Below are 21094 nucleotides of genomic sequence, written 5' to 3'. Positions count from 1 at the left end.
CAAGGTTGAGAAACACTGTTCTAAACTGTTACATCCAAGTCATTCCAGATCTATCAAGCTATTTTCTTGCTAAAAAACAGCGCTTCACAGTGAAACAACACAGCACCAGCAATCCCATCCACAACCAAATCTGAAAAACTTTACATGCATCCTCCTCCGGCTAAAGCAACAATACGCACCTGTTGATTAGCTGCACCTGCTCAACAGCTACACTATTCATCTTGCCACCCCCAACCCTATCTCACAGTCCTTAGTCTAAGCAGGCTAACATGACTGCAGCTGCCTGCTTCTTTGAAACCCAAGTGTGCAAATGATTTCTGCAGTTCTCTCCCACTCCTGCAAATGGCTTCAGCCCCCATTACATTTCCAAATCCTTTGCTGCTGCTTCAGACACATAAACAAACAAGTCAATAGTATATAAAGCTGCTTACCATTCAGTGTATAGACTCCTGGCAGGCCCACAGCAGGAAGAAAAAAACAAGGAAGAATAGAGGATGAGAGTGCAGTTATTCTCTTATTGTCCTGCAGCTACTAAATTACAGTCAAATCAATGGATGAACATTCCAAGCAGCCACTGTATGCACTCCACCCCCTTCTACTTCAATCCATAGAGTCACAGTCATGCCAGGAGGAGGTGTACACATGAGGCAGTGTGTCAAATACCACACAAGCACAAATCAGCAGAGTCTGTCTAGCTGACGGAAGCCCACATGGCTCTTTTACCTGAGGATCTCCAGAGATTCCACCAGAAGTCTCTGCACCCTTTCATCCTTTTCATAGGCCTCCAGAAGTGCAATAGCTTCATCGTGGTTCTGACAGTATACCTTATACACAGCCTCCAGCTCTGCCCGCAGCTCCAGAAAGACTGGACCTTAGGAACAGAAGTAAATTGTTAATGTGGTAGGATACAGGCTGTACCACATTGCTTAAAGAACCAAGTTATTTATATTTATAAAACACTGATTTAAAGCCTTATCTAAGCAGCAAGCATTAAATTCAGTGATAAAACAATAAACATCTTTTTAAAACAGTAAAGCAGTATAATGCAATATATAAACAGATGTACAAGCTAATATAAATATCAGCTAAATATAAATCCAGTAATCCAGGAAATTATAAAACATTATGAACCAGGCCATATCTAAAATGCAAGTTGGTTTGTCTTGAGATTGCTCCTGTTTCAAAAAGATTGTTGTGTGGAATTCTTCACCATATACTCAATCTCAGTTGCAAAATTTGCATTCTAGGCTATACAGATTTGTAAGCAATTTCTACAAAAATGTTAAGAGATATTGATTATTTTAGTACTCTTCTTCAAACATAATAAGGAAAATGTATTCCTAATGAGCTTTTTTTCTATTTTTAGTGCCCCCGTTGTACTGTATGAAATCATATTTGTTTTCAGAATTTTAGGGACTGTGGATTATTAGTAAATATAAATGCTGATGTCTTTGGAAGAAAACTGCAGAAAGCCAATCTTTTGTTTCTTGATGTAATAGACATGGGAGGAAACAACCCCAAAAATCAATGAAAAGCACTATTAATATTATCTAAGAACATCATACCAGGCAACATGTTCTTTAACAGTGGGCCACCAGAATCAGGATGGGACTTCAGATGGGACTTTTCCTATCTCAAAATATGCTGCTTTCCCCTCCTCATCTTGGATGTTACAAAATGCAACTCAGCTGAAGCCTGGACGACTGCCATAAGTCAAGAATTATTCTAGCTTGATTTATTTTCTCAAGTCATTGAAAGTTACCCAGTTCACAGTTTCTTATAAAAAGAGACAAGTTCTGGGCCTCTTATTTGCTCTGTAATCCAGCTTCCAATCAAATTAATGGAGGGGGAAGTCAAACACTGACATAAGAAAAGCCCTCTTGGAAGAAATTAAGAATCCCTTCAGTTCAGAATACTGTTTACAACAAATGCAATTTTTGAAGAAAAAAAAAAGCCCTGCTTGACAAATGGATTAGAATTAGCAACATTATGCCAATTTAAGGATGCTAAACCTCACTGGTGTCAGCAGGCTGGATCAGCCTTCCCCAACATGGGTGCCATCCAGAGGTATAAACTTGAACTCCCTGAGCTCTCAGCAGTAGCCTTTGACAGCTGGATTTTCTGGTAATTGAAGACACACATCTAAAGGATTCCAGGTTGGGGAAGGCTGGCTTAGGCACCCCCTAAATTCCAAACAGGACTAGGCTGCAGGGGATGGCTCTTTCCCAGCCCGATCATATAGTAGAAATTTACAAAGCATTGCAAAGTATTCTGGCTACTACTTTCCAGAATAAGGGCAGGCAACTGGGGCTTGAATTTTTATATTTTTTCCTGAGGGCTTCAGATAATATCCACTCCAAAGGACTGAAGGTAAAATATTCTATCCTTCTGGAAGGGCTTGGGAGCAGTGTTAAGTGAAACAGGTGTTAGGTCTACTTATTTTGCTTGTATTATGGGGAGAGATACTCCAGGTGCCCCAGAAAAGGAATTGGCCCCATAGACAGCATGTCCCTGTCTAGAAGGATGAAACAAAGAGGTGCAACTTGAGCCTGGACAGTGTTAGAAACATGATTCAGTGGCTATGGTACCCGGGGAGTGTTCGAAGTTGATGTCCCACACACCTGGTAGGAAGGCTTGACTTTGCCTCCTCTTATCATTCTCCTTCCTTCCAGCCTAGTGTTCAGATATCCCATAAATCCCAATAGGTAAAACACATACCAACAGCATGTGCAGCTTCCAGGGAGTTCAGCAACTGCTTTGAGAAAGCAATTACCCCAGAGATATTCCCAAACAGCAGCTCACAATCAACATGTGGCACCTAGGAGGAAGCAAAGGGCAATTTGTCCTGGGGCACGCTGTTTTCATATGAAAGTTCATCTTGGTGACCTTTCCCCTGTGAACATAAATCAGTGCCACAGTACAATAATATATAGCTTGAGCACCAAGAATAACACCCCTATAAATACACAGACTGGTATCATCATTGCTGGTATGGATACTTAGAAGAGCTGAAAATGGCCCTTCCAACTCTGTACCAAAATATTTCCTCTGCAGATTCCACCTTTCACAGAAGTACCACTATCAGGATCTCAGTTTCTACACAATATTATACAAATACAATTAATTCAGCTGAAGTTAGCATACTTATACTCTTTGTCTCTTCCCAAAACCCACAAGTGATCTGGTTCAGGATTACCCAATAAGCTTTGATTAAAGTTTTCAATATTTGTCTCTTTTTATGTTTTTTTACTGTACGTTGCCCAGAGTCACATATTTGAGAGAGAGAGAGAGAGAGAGAGAGAGAGAGAGCGAGTGAGCAAACTTGGGTTTAACCTTATGTATTCCCCAAAAAAAGTGCTGTCCACTGCTCTAACCACTATACGCAATGATTCAATATGATTCAGTTATGTTCTGTTCCTGGTGAAAAGCTACACAACACTCTTACCTGTGCCTCCTGTAATGGCACCAGGACTTTCTGGACACACATTTCAAGATCCCGGATATAATCCTGCTCAGTCTGCAATAGTTCTTCAATGACTTTTGCTCTCTTTTCCAGCATTCTTTGTTCTGGGTTTGGCGTGGTGGTTGCAGGAGGTGTTGACTCCAGCGACGTTGGCTGGGAAGTCTGCAGGGTCATTTCTGAAAGAGAGGCAAAGCAACCAGAGCAGAGGCTCAGAACCAGCAGCTCAATATAAAGCAGCGATAGGTAACGGGAAGGCTCTCAGTCAGATCCAACTTACACAAGGCCATCAGCTGGTGTTCAGCAAATAAAAGGGTCTTTTAGTCCTGCACAGCCTCTTCGCACAGGCTGCACCACCCACATATTTCCTGCTTTCTCCCTCTTGTGATTAGTCTGAGGATTTCGGTAAGTGATGATTGTGCTAGCAGAAGCAATTAATTAGAAGAGAGAAAAGAAATTGTTCTCTAATCCTCGAAATTGGCAAAGGGCCAAGTATCAGAGATAGTTTGACAAGATTTACCCCTGGAAAGTGGCACAAGATTTTCCACCCACGATCTGTAGGTAACAAATATATTTTAAATCAAGAGTATTTATTTGTTTGTTTGTTTAAAACATTTACATAGCTCCCCGTCTTCTACCAAACTGTGGGCAGCTCACAGACAAAAAACAAAACAATATCTGTTTAGAATAAAAATATTAAAACCAAAAGACCTGGCACCATAGCTAAACTTTCACATGCAGCCCACAACAAGTTCATCTCATCAATCTCACCCTATCCCAGTGCTTGGGGGAAATGCCAGGTCTTAAGCGCTTTTTGGAAGGTTAAAAGAGTGGGGAATTTTGGGAGTTGAAGTCCACCCATCTTAAAGTTGTCAAGGTGACACTGCTCTAATCACTTTAAAATCTGCTGGATGGATGGAGTCTGACCATAGGTAGCACCAGACTGAATACAGCATGTCACTCCAAATTTGTTTTAATATATCTGGATATAATTTACTTTAATTTTAATTAAATTTTTAGTTTAAAAGCTAAAAGCTGAAGCTATTGAAATGCAAGCAGAACATTATAAACTATTTGAAAATTTAAAAAACAACATCTCCACCTACCCACATATTGTTCATTCTATGCCATGCTGATTCTAAGTAACCAGTGAGTATTGTAAGTACAGTAATGTATACAATAATTGTTAAACAAAAAGGAAACTGAAGAAAAAATATGATTAAATAGATCCATTATTCTTAACTCAGCAGGAGTTTTCAATTCTGGGTTCCTATTAGATGGAATTGGGCTATAGTAACAACAAAAGAATCATAAAAATGTGAAAGAGTCAAGAAGTATTAATGGTGTTCAGTTCTCCCTTCTTCACTGTTCCTAAATTTTTCATGCCAAAAACTGGAATCAGGCACTGTAACGATATCATAAGTTTTGATCAAGTGGAAGCAACACCATCATTATCTATTACTATCCGGGAATGGAACAGATGGATCGCTATTGTGTGGACTTCTGCTTGTCTAGACCTAATGAAACACGGTTGTCTAGGAGACTTGAGAGAATGGGAAAGTGTAGACATGAATACCCTTTTCGTAGCAACACGCTAAACAGAATACCACCTCAGCTCCGAAACTGCCTGGCAGACCCTCGTTTAATTTTTAAGCAATCTGTGTGCAGCGGGCATTGAAAGAATGCAAAACTGTGCTGTTACCACCCTGAGAACGATTAGTTGCTGTTGAAAGGCTTGAGTGGAGCAATTAATGTTAATGCTTCCTGAGTACAGCAAGAAGCTTGTCTGTTGAAGAAAGAAAGAAGTAAAACAGAGCGTATGCAGATGCGCCTGAACAAATGGACTGTCGCAGGATGCAGCCCATTTCGAGAGGAGCGCGGGGCGCTTTGAACGCGCGGGGCTTGTATTAGGGGATGGGCGAGGGAACGGCGCTCAGCGGCGCGGCTGCCAACAAGAAAACACGAGTTCCTCCTCTCCTCGAGCGGCTCCAGGGGTCCTGACCTCCCATCATCGGCTTTTCCTCCGATGGATGGCGTCGCGAACTCGAGCAGCTCCTTTGCGCACTTACACGACGCGGCGCTCAGGCTGCAGCCCTTTTTCCCGGGACAGCTCGGAAGAGGGGAGAAAGGGAGGCGTGGCCTCGCCTAAAAGGAGCGCGCAGCGGGCTCTGCGGCCGGCTTGGGCAATTTCAGCCACCGAGTGCCGAGCCTTAGCCCAGCGATACGCCTCAGCCGATCCTACCTGCCATCACCTCCCCACGCTTCTCACCAAGCCGAGCGCAGAAGCCATCCCTGTCCCCACTGGCTGTTCCCACTGGAGCGTCTCTCTGATAAGGAATCGGGGGTAGACAGACAAAGCTGACCCGCAGCCGTAACTCTTCGCTCTTAGGATATTAGCATCTCAATGGCCCGGGGAGGGAGAGGCTATCCAGATCCGAGCTACAACAAAGCCCGGAGCTGGGAATATCAGGCTCTGGAGACGATTGTCCCAGTTCTTCAAATCCGATTCTTTCCTCTGAAACAAGGCCCCGGAGAGTCTCGGATAACAAGTTTTGCTACCTGGCGGGCAATGCTGGGCGGATCCAAACTCAAGCAGGAAAAAGCTAAGGGCCATATCCTTCTTGCACAACTTAATACATCTGGGGTGCGGCTGGCCAAACCAATAACAGAACAATTTTTCCTAACCCAGAATCATCTTTTGCCGTCAAGTCAGTCAATGCCAAATCTGCGTCAAAAGGCGAAGCCACTTTTGCAGCCATGAGAAGCAATGGCTTGCCCTGGACTCTGACGACATGGAGAAGAGGTTCCCCACATCAGATGTCCTCCGATCCAGGGTGGCTCCCGGTAGTTCAGCCTGAAACCATTCCTGGTTTTCTACTGCACCTGCTGTTGTCTAATTCGAGCCAGCCCCCTGGCTCAGGTTCACATGGAGATTCCTGGGTCCCAGAACAATACCCCCTCCCCGCCAGGCCTGGCAAATCCCAGACTCTTTTAAAAAGAAAAAGGGGGAAAAAAAGGCACGTGCTCCTCCCCGCTCCTCCCCGCAGCATTCCTGAGTGATCCTCCTGAGGCTCTTTCCCATAACTCCACCCCATACATGCACTTGTATAAAATTAAAAGAAGTTGCTCTGTAGCATGATAGCAATGAAACACTTTCAGGAATCCTAACAGCATGCATTTCCCTCATTTTTTACATTAGTTAGAAAAACGTATCAGTACCTAAATCAAAGCAAACTCTGCCATCCCTCCTCAACTAGAGTTCTCCAAATGACACTTAAAAAACAGCCTCCTTTCTTTTGGAAAACCTGCCAACAGCATTTGACAATAAATGCTATTATTTTCAAAGGCCATCAAAAAGAGCAGACCCAGTGGGTAGAGATCACTGCATTAGCTGGCACAACAGCAGGTTTGTTTTCTTTGGTACCAGATCTCACTATTCTGATCAAGTGGGCTGAATTTCAATGAGGCTGGCAGCTGCCGCCCTCTTGTCTTCCATTACTGGAAGTTGACTGGCATGTCGTTTGTATCTCACGCCCACTGCCAGTGACCAATACTGCTGGCAGAGACATACACGTATAGATGTGTGTCAAGAATTTGCTGTATGCAAGGAGGCAGACAATCCTAATGGCTGAAAGCAAGCCACTGGGAAGGCAACATTTGTAGGGCAGTGAGAACATCACAGTCTGGGTGACTTCACACAGGCCTATCCTTTGCTCAGTGGCCATTCATCTTTTCGTCAACAACTTTCTTGCCCCAGTTTGGTCCTTCTACCAGACCAGGGATCTGCAAATGGCCACAGCCTTGGTCCATAGTTTTATACCTGGCTAAAGTATCTTGTGTCTTGCTCGGGAGGTTTTTCATCAGGCCAACATGTAACACTATGATGACCCTGAATTCTTATCGCACATCAACTCTAACTAGGAGGCCAAGTGCTTTTCTCATAGCCCCCTTGTTGTGGGGGGCCTTTTCTTTCATTATCTTTTTCCTCTGCTGCTGCCACCACCACTACTCTAAACCCTTTGAAGGTTTAGGAACTCCTTAATTCTAAGGTAAGAAAACTTGGTGGAGTATGGGGAAAATAAAGGATACAAAGTCACTTGATTAACAAAGGAACAAATAGGCTTTGATTAAACAACTTTTTAAAAAGGGGGTTTAAGCAGCTCACTTCCACCGTTATCTCTATTCTGTCAATACTAGCTAAAATTCTTCTTAAGCTGTCTCCCTGGGCAGGCAGAGGTATTCCCAGGTTTGGACTCTGAGCTTCCCTCATACCTGTCCTTCTACCTGCACCTCCCAAATCCTCTCCCTTAATGCCCTCCTCTTGCTGGAATATAACCTGGGAGGATGAACCAAGCATTGTCATCCTCTGGCCGTTCCACTACCCAGTCATCACAAAGCTGCCAGTCCATCAGCATGTAGAAGATGCCGCCTACCTCTGAACTCTTGCTCAACATTGGTCCTATTCACATTACTTTTTTCTCTAAATGCCTGGGTTCTTTACTAATGGCATGCTCTTAAAATGCAGAAATTGCACAAATTGCTACGCTTCACAATGGAACTGTCACTTTTTTTCTTGGCAAAGTTCCTGCACCTTTAACAGCTGTCTGATAGAGAAACCCAGTAGGTGTGTTAGTTTCTACCAACACTTTCCTGGACCACTTGAGTTACTTATTTACGTTGCTGTTAAAGACATAGCTAAAGATAGACATTTTCTTCCCATCCCTTTTCTTGATGCTCATGCAACTTGAAGAAATCACCAGTTGGAAAGCCATGAACCTAACTATGGTCTTTGTTGTGTAGCTAGACATTGGATTGTAATTCCTTTCACAGAAGCCTTAGCAAAGAATTAAACAGTTCAATTTATAGAAACAAAAATTCCTGTTTTCTAACAGGAAAAAACGTTTTCTAGAAAAAAAGTTTTCTTTTTCTGACAAAAACACTGTTCTCACAAGATCTGTATGACAGATAGGAATGCAAAAGTGCATGTTCCCCATCACAATCTAAACTTGAAAGTGAACATGCTTAAATACCTTGCCAGAAAAACCAGATAGCAATACATATGTTCCTGGCTCATAGTCACCACAAGAAACAAATGCAATCCAGAAGCAAAATCTATCTGCATTTATTTAATTATTATTGAAATTTATAGGCTGCTCAATTCCAAAAAGGCTCTGAGCATCTTAACAATAATACAAAAGGTGTGGTAGTGGGGTAGAATAACCAATGCCCCAAACATAAAACCTCCTAGCCATTAATATGTGGAAGAAAACAGACTGAACAGCAACAATTGCCTATTGTAGGAAGAGGGCCAGCCATACTATCAGATTTCCAGAACATCCAGGTCCTGGTGCTATTTATTTATTTATTTATTCATTTATATGCCCATTCCAATATCAGAATGTGACTCCAGGCAGGTATTATCAGGTTAAATGAGAATAACAAAAGACCCGCAAAACAACATAGGTTAAAACAATAATAACAAAAGACTCCCCAAAACATAGTATGTCTGAGGCCAATCTCATTCAAAGCAATAACCCCTAAAGATGGGCTCACCTAGCACCCTGGACCAATGCCTAAGGGAAAAGTCAAGTTTTCAATGCTTTACAAAAGGCCAGCAGAGTCAGGGCCATCCTAACCTCCTACCATGTCAGAACTTGTGGGATGGGTAGAAATAATCAGAGACAGGTAGTCTTGCAAATAACCCAGCCCTATACCAAGAAGGACTTTATACATGATAACCAGCAAGTTGAATTGCACTTGGAAGCTGACTGGGAATCAATGTAGCTTGCAAAGCAGTGGTGTTATGTGGGTGTACTGTGGTGTGCACATAATTACCCAAACTGCTGAATTCTAGACCAGTTATAACTTCTAAGTGATCTTCAAGGGTAGCCCCATGTAGAGCATGTTGCAACAGTCCAAATGGGAGGGGACCAAGGTACGGTGCAATTAATGCACAAGATGGATTTGTGCATAGGCCCTCCTGGCCACTGCTGTTACCTGCTTCTCAAACAGAATCCAGGAGTCCAGAAAGACTCCAAAACTGCATACTAGTTCTGTCTGGTGGAGTGCTATTCCATCCAGAATTAATGATGAGAGATGCCCAGATCTGGGAATCCCTAAAATTCAAAGCCATTTGGTCTTGGTAGGATTAAGCTGGATCCCATCCAGATCCTACAGACTTCTGAGCTTGGGAAAGAATCTTGACTGCATCACTTCATCAGCCAGGGTTAGAGATGTATAACGGAGTATCATCATTACATTATATTGATGGTACTTCAACCCATGCTGAAGACCTCAATCACAGCTTCATGTAGATATTAAACAGGGCCAGAGAGAGAATAGAGTCCTGAGGCCCCCATCAACACCAACTGGACCAACTTTGGAGAGAGGAGTATCACCACACCACCATGTCCCCATTCCTAACTGCTTAAATGCAGAAGGATGGCACTGAGATCCAGGAAGGCCATGATAGATGCATCACCACCATCCTGATCCCACCTGAGATTATCAACGTGAAATCAGTGATTTCTCAGTACAGGCAGTCTTCGGGTTAAGAACACCTGGTTTATTGATGACCCATAGTTAAGAACGGAGCCTACTGTAGCAAAATTCAAGTTAAATGCACAATGGTTTGAGTTCATTACACAATACAGTAAAACCTTGGATTGCGAGTAACTTGTTCTGCAAGTGTTCTGCAAGACGAGCAAACATTTCTAATAAATTTTAACTTGATAAACGAGCAATGTCTTGCAATACGAGTAGTACATGATGCCGAATGTCACATGATCACAATTGAACCAACGGTTCTTCTCTCTCTTGGTGTGGGATGATTGCTTTAATATACAAGTGCTTTGGATTACAAGCATGTTTCCGGAACAAATTATGCTCACAAACCAAGGTTTTATTGTACTACTTATATAGTATTATACAATAATACTGTTCCAGCTTACATACAAATTTGACTTAAGGACAGACCTTGGGAATGGAACTTCTTCTTAAACTGGGGACTACCTGTACTGAATGTTAACCCTGAATGTCAATAGGTTTGGTACTCATTTGACCTTAGGTGGAGTGCTGTTCCAAAGGAGAGGCACAACTACCAAAACGACACACCCCCATGGTCCCTGAAGGATGGGACTCAAAGGGTGGCTTCCCTACTAGATCTGATGAGATGGACAGAAACTACTGGGAGAAGACAGTCCCTGTGTTAAAAATGTGCTGCAACAACATTGTGATCTGGCAGCAGTTACCGAAGGCAGTCTTGAGTGTAGGCTCCACACCCAGTGTAGAGCTTCTTTAATGAAAAAGCCCGGGAAAGATTCCATCAATTAAAGACAAGACTGAAACACCCAGCCCGGTATGTGAACTTGGAAGGCCAAATGGAAGCAGCCTTCTGCATTGTCTTCCAAGCAACAGACTGCTAGCGTTTGCTGTGCTTTGCATGTACTTCCCCTTCTCAGGGATCCAATACCAAGTGCATTGTATAAGAATTTCAGGCCAAGAAGGTGTGGTCCACACTAGAATGTACACACAATGTGAGGCATCAGGAAACAAACAATGGCACAACCTACTAGAGTAACGTCTGCATTTGCAGGAAAAAAAAATTCCCAGGGCTTCTGCCCAGTGCAGGAAAACTACAACCCAGAGAACATTCCATTGGTATGACATGCACACTGCCACAATATTTAATTGAAAGCAAGTTTCTGTTTCAGGCTTCACTGATTTTTGCCTCAAAGCAGCAGAGCAAACAAGGAGACAAAGAACCAGCCTCCATCGAAGCCGGGGCACAAGCGTGAGAGGGGGTGGGAGAGAGGAATCTCTGCTGGGGGGGGGGTACCCAGAAGAATCAATAGATTGTAACTCTCAGTATGTAATTCTGGGCCCTTAAAACTGGAATCTACAACAAAATATTGCAAGGTTAGCCTGCCACATTCTCTTCTAGGATACTGTTATTTTATTCCTCCCCACTCCCCCAATTCCCCACCCTACTGATTCATTCTTAGGATTTCCCCTTTCTACACTATTTTTCTACTTCTGCAAAATTCTGGGTTCCTCCATATCTGTTGATGGAGGAATACCACTTTCCTCGTGGTATTCTTTCAGCTACAGGTGGAACCCTACTCACAGAATGACTGGGTTCATACAGTACTCAGCCATAGCATGATTAGTTTTTGGCTTGCTGTGTTGTACAAAGATAGCCATAGTGGTTTACAAAGCCATGGTTTATAGCCTTGTGTGTTGCTTGAACATGGTCCCAACCTAGCTACTTGTGGCTAACTGAATAAACTATAGTTGGCAAGTTATTATTCAATAACTGTGACTAATGAACCCCTTCCCCTGTTTGGAGAAGCACAGTTGTCCCCAATGTTGCATTCCACACCTGGAGGGCACAAGTTGAGTAAGGCAGGCTTGGTGTAACCTGTGAATCCAGGCAGTGAGTTTGCTCTCCTACAGCTGCAAGGACAGGGACTATTTTTTCTGCCAATGGCCATTCTCCCTTAGAACCCTGTCAGGAGCCCCACTTAAGAGGGGAAGGGCCAGAGCTGTCAGTGAGCAGAGCTTTAACAAGATTTTCTGAGCTGGGGTCATGCATAGTTCAGTAATTTTAGGAGCACCCTTTTCCTAAAAAATCCTTCACCAATTGAAATGATCAGAAATTATCTTGCATCACATCCCCTTATTCACAGACAAGGTTTCTGAACATACATGGGTTCATTATTTCACAGCCACTCAGCAGAACTCTTTGTCCAACCCAGCAAACCAACTTCAAAATGTTGTAGAAACAGGGCAGACATACCAGACAGGCTTACGCTAATTTCTCGCAATGGATCAATATGCCATTAATAGACTTGAATTTTAAGTATTGGATGAATTGTTCCATAATTCAATATTTATAGTTAAGTTTTAATTTACATATCATATGGCTCTAAAAAGACTGCAGAGTGGTTAATAGCATATTAAAATGCAAATCAATCTTAAAGAACAAAGGCCCATATTAAGCTATGGTTTGTTTAACCATGGTTAGTAAATAAATTACAATATACACGTTATGCTATAAACTGCTTTATAAACTACAGTGATTGTGTTCACATAGCATGTTATGGTTTAAATTCAGCACAATGTATGAGCTGGCAACATAGGAAGACTGACTTGCTCCGTGGAATTTTTTATATTGGGGTATAGGAAAGTTTGTTCTTTACCCCATTTTTTCCAAAACATAAATGAATCACCTTCTCCTAAAAGGTGGTGTTTACTCCCATCTTAGATAATTCTCCCCATCCTACCCCAAATTTAGCCAGATCTTGCAAGCAAACTGGTGATAACTGGCAAGTCTCAAACCCTCATGCGATAGTCACACTAATTCATTGGCTACATCCCAATTCTTCAGGTTATATTATCTGAAACTAATCTAGACAAACAATATGACACATATGACAATCGGAACCCATGGATGCTTCTTGCAACATTGTTTTTATATGTATGAATATGACTGTCTGGAATACCATGAATGTGCAGGTGCCTGGCAACTAATGGTTAGTCAAAAACTGTATTAAGAAACCAAGGTGGCTAAAACATGCTGAGCGTGGCTTTTGGACTTTTTCCAATCCCTTGGATGTGTGCATGTGCTCTGGGTCACATGACAAGGAGGGAAGCTTAGAATGGACCAGTTGCCCACATTTGAAGCTACTGCCCAACTTTGTCTCCCATAGGGACTGGGAGAATTTTTCAGGATATATGTTTCCTTCACAGCCCCAGTTTGATCTTTCTTTTGCCATTGTCTCCTCCCATACCATATTTGGTTCTGTACTACAGGTAGTCCCCGGGTTAAGAATGCCTGGTTTAAGGATGACCCATAGATAAGAACGGAGCCTACTGTAGCAAAATTTGAGTTAAATACACAGTGATTCAAGTTAAATACATAATGGGTCAAGTTCATTAAACAATACTACTTATACAGTATTATACAATACTGTTCCAGCTTACATACAAATTTGGCTTAAGGACAGACCTTGGGAACAGAGCTCATTCTTAAACTGGGGACTACCTATATTCTGTTTTCAGAGTGTTATCACGGTGATAGGTAAACAGAATCTTGACCCCCTTGAAACAATTCCTCTGAGCTGGAAAGAATAACGTTTCTTGATGTTGGAAATCTCTCTCCCTGAACTTTGGAAGGGAGACCTTTCAGACAGTGGGAGGAATAATATTTGAATTTCTGGGAATCAGTAAAAAAGCTCAGCTGGATGGAACCTTCAGAGATCTGCATATTTGTTCTTAAAGTCTGATGCAGGATTAGTACCTGAGCCATCCATATTTTTAAGGAGAAGTCTGTTTATTTTTAAATCTATTTTCAAATGACAGGCTTCTAGCTAAGATTGTAGTACTGAATAATGTAATTCAGGAGTTGACTTATTTTATACTCTTTAGAGAAAATAGAAATATTAGAAATTAAACCTATTAAATAAATTAGCTTCATTTATATCATTAATACCAGGTGCATAATTCAGTTCTTTGCTATTTGTGGAGGCAACCTGGGGTATTTTGGATCAAAATTTTGATTAAATGATTTATTTCATATTATATATTTTCCATCATCCTAAACCTAACTCAGTTATTTTATTCCTCTCTAATTAGTATTTAATTTATAAATAAAATGTAACTGTCAATGTTCCATGTTATTCCAGTGGAAACTAAACTCTGAAATACTGTCCCTAGAATGCTGCATGGGGGAAGTAGGAAGATTCATTTGTCATTCTCACCCTTTTAGTTGCTGTGAACTATGAAAATCTGAGAAAGGTTTAAACAGCACAGAGGCAGATGGACAAAGGATTAAATGTGAATTTGAGAAAAGATTAAGGGCAGTAACTTCATCAGGTCATCTAGAAAGGAACCAGTAAGGGTAACACTCATTTGCTCACAAAGAAAATCAAGCACAGTTCCTTTCTTGTGCTCAGATAAGGGATGACTAAGGTGTGACCAAAGACTTTGCAATCTAAAACATTTAGAGAGCCAGAGCAGTATTTAAAGCCACAGCTACCTGTTTCTTGGGCTAAAGAAAATCAAGAAATACATGACAGAGAAATGTTAAAGGAAAGGCAAGTTAAAGGCATAAGAACCACAATAATAAGCCTAATAATGAACTATAGAGAAAGAAAAGCAGATACTCCACTGTTTCAGAATGAACCAGAATTTCAAGAAAAATCACAGGTTCAGGTCAATGGCTACAAATTTCACTCTGGGCAGACTAACACGAATGTGACTCCAATATGTTCCCTGTATTGGAAGGTAAGCAATCTTTTATGTGTGTGTTTTGTGTGTGTGTGCCGGTGTGTGTTTCTAATAGCAGATGAACATATGCAACTTAAATTACCACTTTTAGATCCCAGAACTCACACAGTTACAAGACGTGTAGGTTGGAAGCATGGGCATCTGTGCAGGAGGGGGCAAATGATGAAACATGTGTTACATCATCACACAATTGTCATGACTTACCTACTTGTGTCAGAAGTCGGGATGCAAGTATATAATCACAACATTTGCATGATGTCACCATGTGCATGTCATCAGTTTGGTGTCATCATGGTTTGCTGGTTGGAAGGTACCTTGGGGATCATTTAAGTCAATCCTCTGGCCAGTACCGGAATCCATTATTACAACATCCCTGACAGATGGCCATCCAGCCTCTGTTTAAATAGATTCAGTGATGGAGAATTCACCACCTCTTGAGGTAAGTCTGTTCCATTGTTGAATAGCAATTAGTATTAGGAAATTTTTCCCATTAGCCAACCAAAATCTACTTTCTTATAATTTAAGCTTGTCTTCTGGAACAATATTGAACAGGTCCATCCCATCTTCTACATGATAGTCCTTCAGATATTTGAAGTCAGCAATCATGTCTCCCCACAATTTTCTCTTTCCATGATGGGGAAAGGGGACTGAAAAAACCTACCAATTTCATCCTCTAGGTTACTATTATATCTACCTCTTCCACATATAGACTGGGTTTATACAACACTGTTAACCAGGTCAGTTAAAATACAGCTGCCAAATCTAAAATGCAAAAACTGGGACAGCTAAGAGAAACAGAAAACCCTAACTTTTGGCTCTCATCTAGTGGTCATCCATTTTGTATTTCACAGCCTAGATATGGTTTGTTGTTCAGATACTTGTGATTGTGACCCAATGAACATTGTTTTGTCACAGTTGACTGCAGTAACTGCTTTTCTGAGTTTCTGTAAACTTATGCTTGGTCATCAGTAATCACATCTGGTCACTTTGCCTTTTCTCTGCCTCTTTTTCTATTCTCCTTTATGTTTCCAAACATCAGGGTCTTCTCTAATAACTCTTGCTTTTGCATTATGTGTACAAAATATTGGTGGTCCTACTTAAAGCAACCTTTCCTACTATGACGTCCACCATATGTGAACTCCTGGGGATTATGAGAGTTGAGTGCAACATATATGGAGGGCACCATGTTGGGGAAGATTGGCTTAACCCATTTGATATAGGAGATATGTTTGCTACTTGCCTATGGGGTGTCTATTCAAGGCAAGACCAATAACTTCCCAAAGTATGTGTAATTATTGTGTTTCCAAACATGGCATTCACAAGGAAACCCAAGTTGCAAACTTGTCTTCTAAATAAGGAGTGAATCAGACTTAGGGATCAGAGATTCAAAAACAAAAGGAAGTTAGATTTCTTGCCCATTTGTTCACTGTCAGGTTTGGGAGTTAGAATGGACAGGGGGGAAATGGTGATGCCAGTCTTCCTTAACAGGCTGCCCTCCAAAGGCTGTGCAGGCTGAGAAATGGTGGAAAAAATAATTCAGTATATCTAGAGAACACCAGTTGGGGAAGGCTGGATTAGTTCTCCAAATCTGATTTTTCAGGTATCTTATTGGCATTGCTCAGTTTAGCTTATCTGGTGGCAAGAATACCTATTTTCCAAGTTTTTGTTAACCATTAAGAATGCCAGGAGCCAACTTTGGTTTCCAGCTCTGTTTGGAGAAAAATGGCTATGGCAAGCTGAATTTCTGCACTGGATATCACTATCCACCCACTAATTTACTGCCCATCAATCTACTTGTTCATATTATAGCCTCCTCTTCCCTGCCACAACCACTGAAGATGGGTCCATGCTAGTCAGACTTATTCTGCAATGGCAATTTGGTATAGTTGTAAAATATACTGAGAATTTCCATATTCCAATTAAAATTTCTTTTACAAGCACATTTCTAGAGCCAATGGCTTCTGAAATACCCTTTGGTGTAAATTTTAAATTAGGAGCAGGAGTTTCCATGCTTTTCACAGCTATTTAGCTCCTTCCATAATTAGCAGAAATCATGTCAATTTAGGCCTAAAATGGTGCTTGATTTGAATTGCTGAATTTGCAACATCTTGGCTTAAGAAATTATTTTTTTCCTTAGTGCTGATTATTCCTCAAAATTAGATCTGCTTTTCCTTTTCTAATCTGAGATCCAGTTGATAATATGGGTTTTTGGAACCCTCTGCCATGTTCTTAGTGTACAACTCTGCCTTCAAATCTGAACCCTTGGAATGCCTTGTTACACTCATATTCCAAAGGAACTCTTATAGGAGGATTTAAGATAAACAAGGCCAGAGGATAAGGACTAGCCTTTTGCTTGAGTCACTTTGCAAATGCCTATGCACACTGATGGCAATAAATGAACAATAACCTTTGCTTACAGCATTATACATGGCATGCATCCAGCACAACAGCTGAACAAGGAAACAGGGTTGGTTTCTAGCACAAAATACAGAAAAGCCACCAACTTTCTTTCATCAGACATGACTTCCCTGAAGCTTAAAGATACTGCTAGCTTTAAAGACAAAGGAAAACTCAATGGAAACCATTTCTCAATGTAGGTAACATAATTTCCGTGATATTACCTAGTTGGGTAATGAAATGTCTGCAAGCAAACAACCAAGCTCAGAGAGCACCAAGGACTCCACAGCTCAACCCTGAGCCACAGATATTCTCTTCTATTGAAACTCAACTTCCTTATAGCTAACCCAGACAAACTGGATCAAAGTGAATGGGCACACAAGTGCTACTGTTGCAAGAACAAGCTCAAAGCAGCAGGCAAAGCAAGCTTCAGAGCAAGGAAAATTAAGTGCTTCACCAGTAAATGAGAAACCAAGCTAAATTAATTTTCTCAAGTAAACTGGCTTAAAATTATGGGGGTTGCAAACCAACACATCCAAAAGGTTCCAGTTTGGAGAAAGATAAACTAAGATAAGATTGCAGCCAAGAGAGATATTGGTTGGTTTACACTTGGTACTAAAATACTATGTGTTTATGGTTTAGCACAATCTGTTAACATACTGGTTAACAAAACATCATGTACGAACCAGATAACTGTTCTACGTCATGTCTGATTTAACATTTCCTTAGTGCTAATTTTATATTTTAAAATGTAAGCTGTCCAGAATTGTCTGAGGGTTGATTGATATGCCACAAAGTTGTTTTTGATTCCTAGTGACCACATGGATAAATTTTTTCCATGACAGTTGGAGTTCTCCATGATACTTTGAGAGTTGGGCAGCTTCTAAAGTCAATAAATATGTACGTAAATAATTATTCATGGAATTACAAACAAACTGCAAGAAGTTCACAGCCCAAGACTTCCAAGAAGTTCTACAAAATATTTACTGTATGTATTGCTTAAATTCAGAACCCAGCAGTTCAAGAAACTTTACATACAGATCTCTTTTTATTTTATCCCCACAAAAACAGCCGAGAGGTAGATTGAACTGAGAAAGAGTGGTCCAAGTACCCCAGTGAGTTCCATGCTGAGGATGGACTGGATCCTGGCTCTCCCCAATCTTTGTTCAATACCTTAACTACTAAACTAATAAAGGAGATGCAAAGTTAGTTTCAAAGTCATAGGAACCAGTCCTGAGCAACAAGTTTCTTTTGCAGGCTAGCCCATACCTAGAAAGGGAGCTTAGCAGGCAACGTTGCTAATGCTGGGAGTATTAATCTGTGGCTGCCTATCCCAACCAGGAAAGAGAAACAGCAAGCACAAAGGAAACAGGCCTGATGTTCAAAAATTATTGTTTACAGTGAAAGAAACAATTACTGTATTTAATTTCTATAAAATTGCTGATGAATGACAGGAGGTACTTCATTTTCCAGTGCTGTGGTAAATGGAGGTGTTTGTTTTGGGGCTGCCTGGCTGGTTGGGGAAGGTGTGGACATCCAAAGAAATGTAGTCTTTGCCCCACTATCTTTTGTGGATCTCCCAACACTTACCTTGGTTTTCTTTTATATTGTGCCTTAGGGCACTGGGAGCTGTACGCCGGTAACAGCTGTTCCGTTGCCAGGCTTCTGTGCCACCTGCCCATCCAGCTTCATCCTCCCAGTCCAGACTCCAGTCTGACCGTCCTGCACGTGTCCTTGGACACCCACCCTTCCAGACCTGTACATCTGCTGCAGTTTCAATTCTTTTGGTATCTGGCACACACAGTGACCTGGCAATTTCACATCCAGGGTCCAACTTCTGATTGCCATTCTCAATTCTCAAGGACCAAGTTGGTGGATCTTCTAGGGCAGAGTGATTTATATCATCCATGGTACAGCTCCCAGAAACCACCCCTGAATGTTGGGCATTGTGAGAGACTTCACACAACATAAATAAGCTTTCTGGCTTCTCAAGATATTTCCAGTCAGTGCTGCAATCCACAAACCTTTCATTTCCCTTCTTATCATTCCCATTCAAGTTATGGCTACCTGTGTTCCAATCCTCTTTTGGACAGTCGCTGAAATTCCAGTTTTCCTTCCAACGGTTCATATCCAAATGTTCTGCATTTCTGAAGAATCTAAAGTCAGCATCCTGGCCACCCTTATGCACAACAAAAGGCTTCTTGTGAACCACCCTGGTGTCATTCTCACAGTCTGTATAGTAACCTTCTTCTTCCAGATAACCATTGATTCCTTTCTCATGCTCCAAATACAGATTCATTTTCCTCTGGTCCACAGATTGTTTATCCTCCCCCACATAGTCCTTGTAGTCTCTGGTCACATCGTGGACCCTGTACCCACTATCCCCCTTCTTGAAGTGGCCACAGACTCTGTTCACAGGTCTGATGGTGCCATACAGGTCCCTGATTCTGTATTTGTTGTTCCAGTTTTCGCTACCACCATCTTGCCCATGTCCCTTAGCAATCTTTCCTCTCCTTACAGAGTTGTAGTCTTTGTACTCACGGCTGGGGAATTGTGAGAGACAAGCCTGTTGTCCTGGAGAGTTTAGCTGACTTCTGGACTCAGAATAAATGTTCATGTTCTTCCTGGTGTGCCCCTACCCCACCCTACCCCCTTCCCTTCTTCAGAAGGTTACCATTCCTTCATAACTACCCTTTCCCTGCACCTCACGCCTGAGACCGTGCTGACTAACTGCCTACAACAGAGAAGCTGTGCAACCTTCGTACCCAATAGGCAGCAAGTTCAGACAGCCTCTCCCTGTTGCTGGCAGGTAATGAGTAACAAGAGTACCACAGTTGTGGATTGGACCAGTGCCCTGCCCAAACCGGCTTCTCTGCTTTATAATGCTAAAGGCAGGAGCAAGTGACCTCTCTTTAGGGCTTCTTGGTTTAGGAAAACTAAGCATATGGTTTATGAGTTTGTATCACACAAGGACTTTTCTGGGTGGGAATACATTTTAAGAAAGGAAACAGCTTTGGAGAATTATCAAAATCTGGACCCTTAGCTGTCTCTAGTCTTCCTGTAGGAGAAACATAGGTAGTCTTGACTATTAAGTCATCCTGCATCAACAGTTATTCACAAATGCACATTGACAGTCATTAACCTTCACCCTTTTAACAGCATTAAGTCCACAGATATGCCGTATCCTCTATTTTCCAATGAACCATTCTCTTTCATCCACGAAGCCCAAACACGCACATAATATTGCAGCACTGGGTCTGAATGCTCTTCATATCTCAGAGTTCAGTTAATTCATATACTCTGTCTCAAACCTATAAAATCCTAGATAGATATTCCTAGTCCCTGATAATCAGCATGGGAATGATTAAACTGCAGAAAATAAACTGTGGCATCTAATGCAGAGTTCAACAGTTTACATAGAAGGCCAACTAATTTCACAGGATTGTGAAGAAAAACATGAAAATGCCTAATTAGCAGGTTTTCTAAGAAGATAACCTGAAAGAGGAGTTTTCTGTCCTTCTGTGGTCACAACTTTTTTACCAGCCCATGTCTATTTTTCTCAAGTCTCTACCCCACAAAATGATCAAACTCACAGAATGAACCATTATAGATTGGGGCAGCAGGAAGAGGAGACAAACACCAAGAAACAATTATGCAGCTATGCAAAGCACCCAAAACAGCCCAATAGCTTATTCACTCAGTGGATTTGCAAGAGTAGGCATTTTTAAGTTCATCTTTCCAAAGACCCAAGTGCTAATGGATTTCCACAAAATAATTTTATGGTTGCAATGTCAATAAAAATGGAAAGCATTTGCACCTTATAATTTATGCACACAGTGAAAGGCAGCAAGTCATGCTCCTGAGATTCGGAACAACGTCATTATTTTCATTCTTTCCTCAACACCAACCCACCTCATTTTCTTGCTAACTGGTACTGATCCTCCTGCA

The 21094-nt window shown here is 41.5% G+C and overlaps 1 protein-coding gene across 4 annotated transcripts in view; it reads right to left on the bottom strand.

Moving 5' to 3' along the window:
• DNMBP (dynamin binding protein) overlaps window positions 1-21094 on the bottom strand; it is a 54837-nt gene that overhangs the window by 5731 nt on the left and 28012 nt on the right. For 2 of the 4 annotated variants that reach the window (XM_007424754.4, XM_088131721.1), the window contains exons 5-8: window positions 3446-3639; window positions 2719-2818; window positions 724-871; window positions 432-449 (exon numbers count right to left, since the gene is read on the bottom strand). In XM_007424754.4, coding sequence (XP_007424816.2) covers window positions 432-449; window positions 724-871; window positions 2719-2818; window positions 3446-3639 — 460 coding nt within the window. Of the gene's footprint in view, window positions 1-431; window positions 450-723; window positions 872-2718; window positions 2819-3445; window positions 3640-18736; window positions 19816-21094 lie in introns of those variants that run through there. The other 2 variants (XM_088131722.1, XM_015887489.3) reach the window with 2 other exon arrangements.

Source organism: Python bivittatus, unplaced genomic scaffold (assembly GCF_059951505.1).
Source record: "Python bivittatus isolate LINGU-HERP-01145 unplaced genomic scaffold, Pbiv_v1 ctg000980_np1212, whole genome shotgun sequence".
Lineage (NCBI taxonomy): Eukaryota > Metazoa > Chordata > Lepidosauria > Squamata > Pythonidae > Python > Python bivittatus.
Note: the sequence above shows the minus strand (reverse complement) of the source record. Positions and strands in the feature narration are given on the sequence as shown.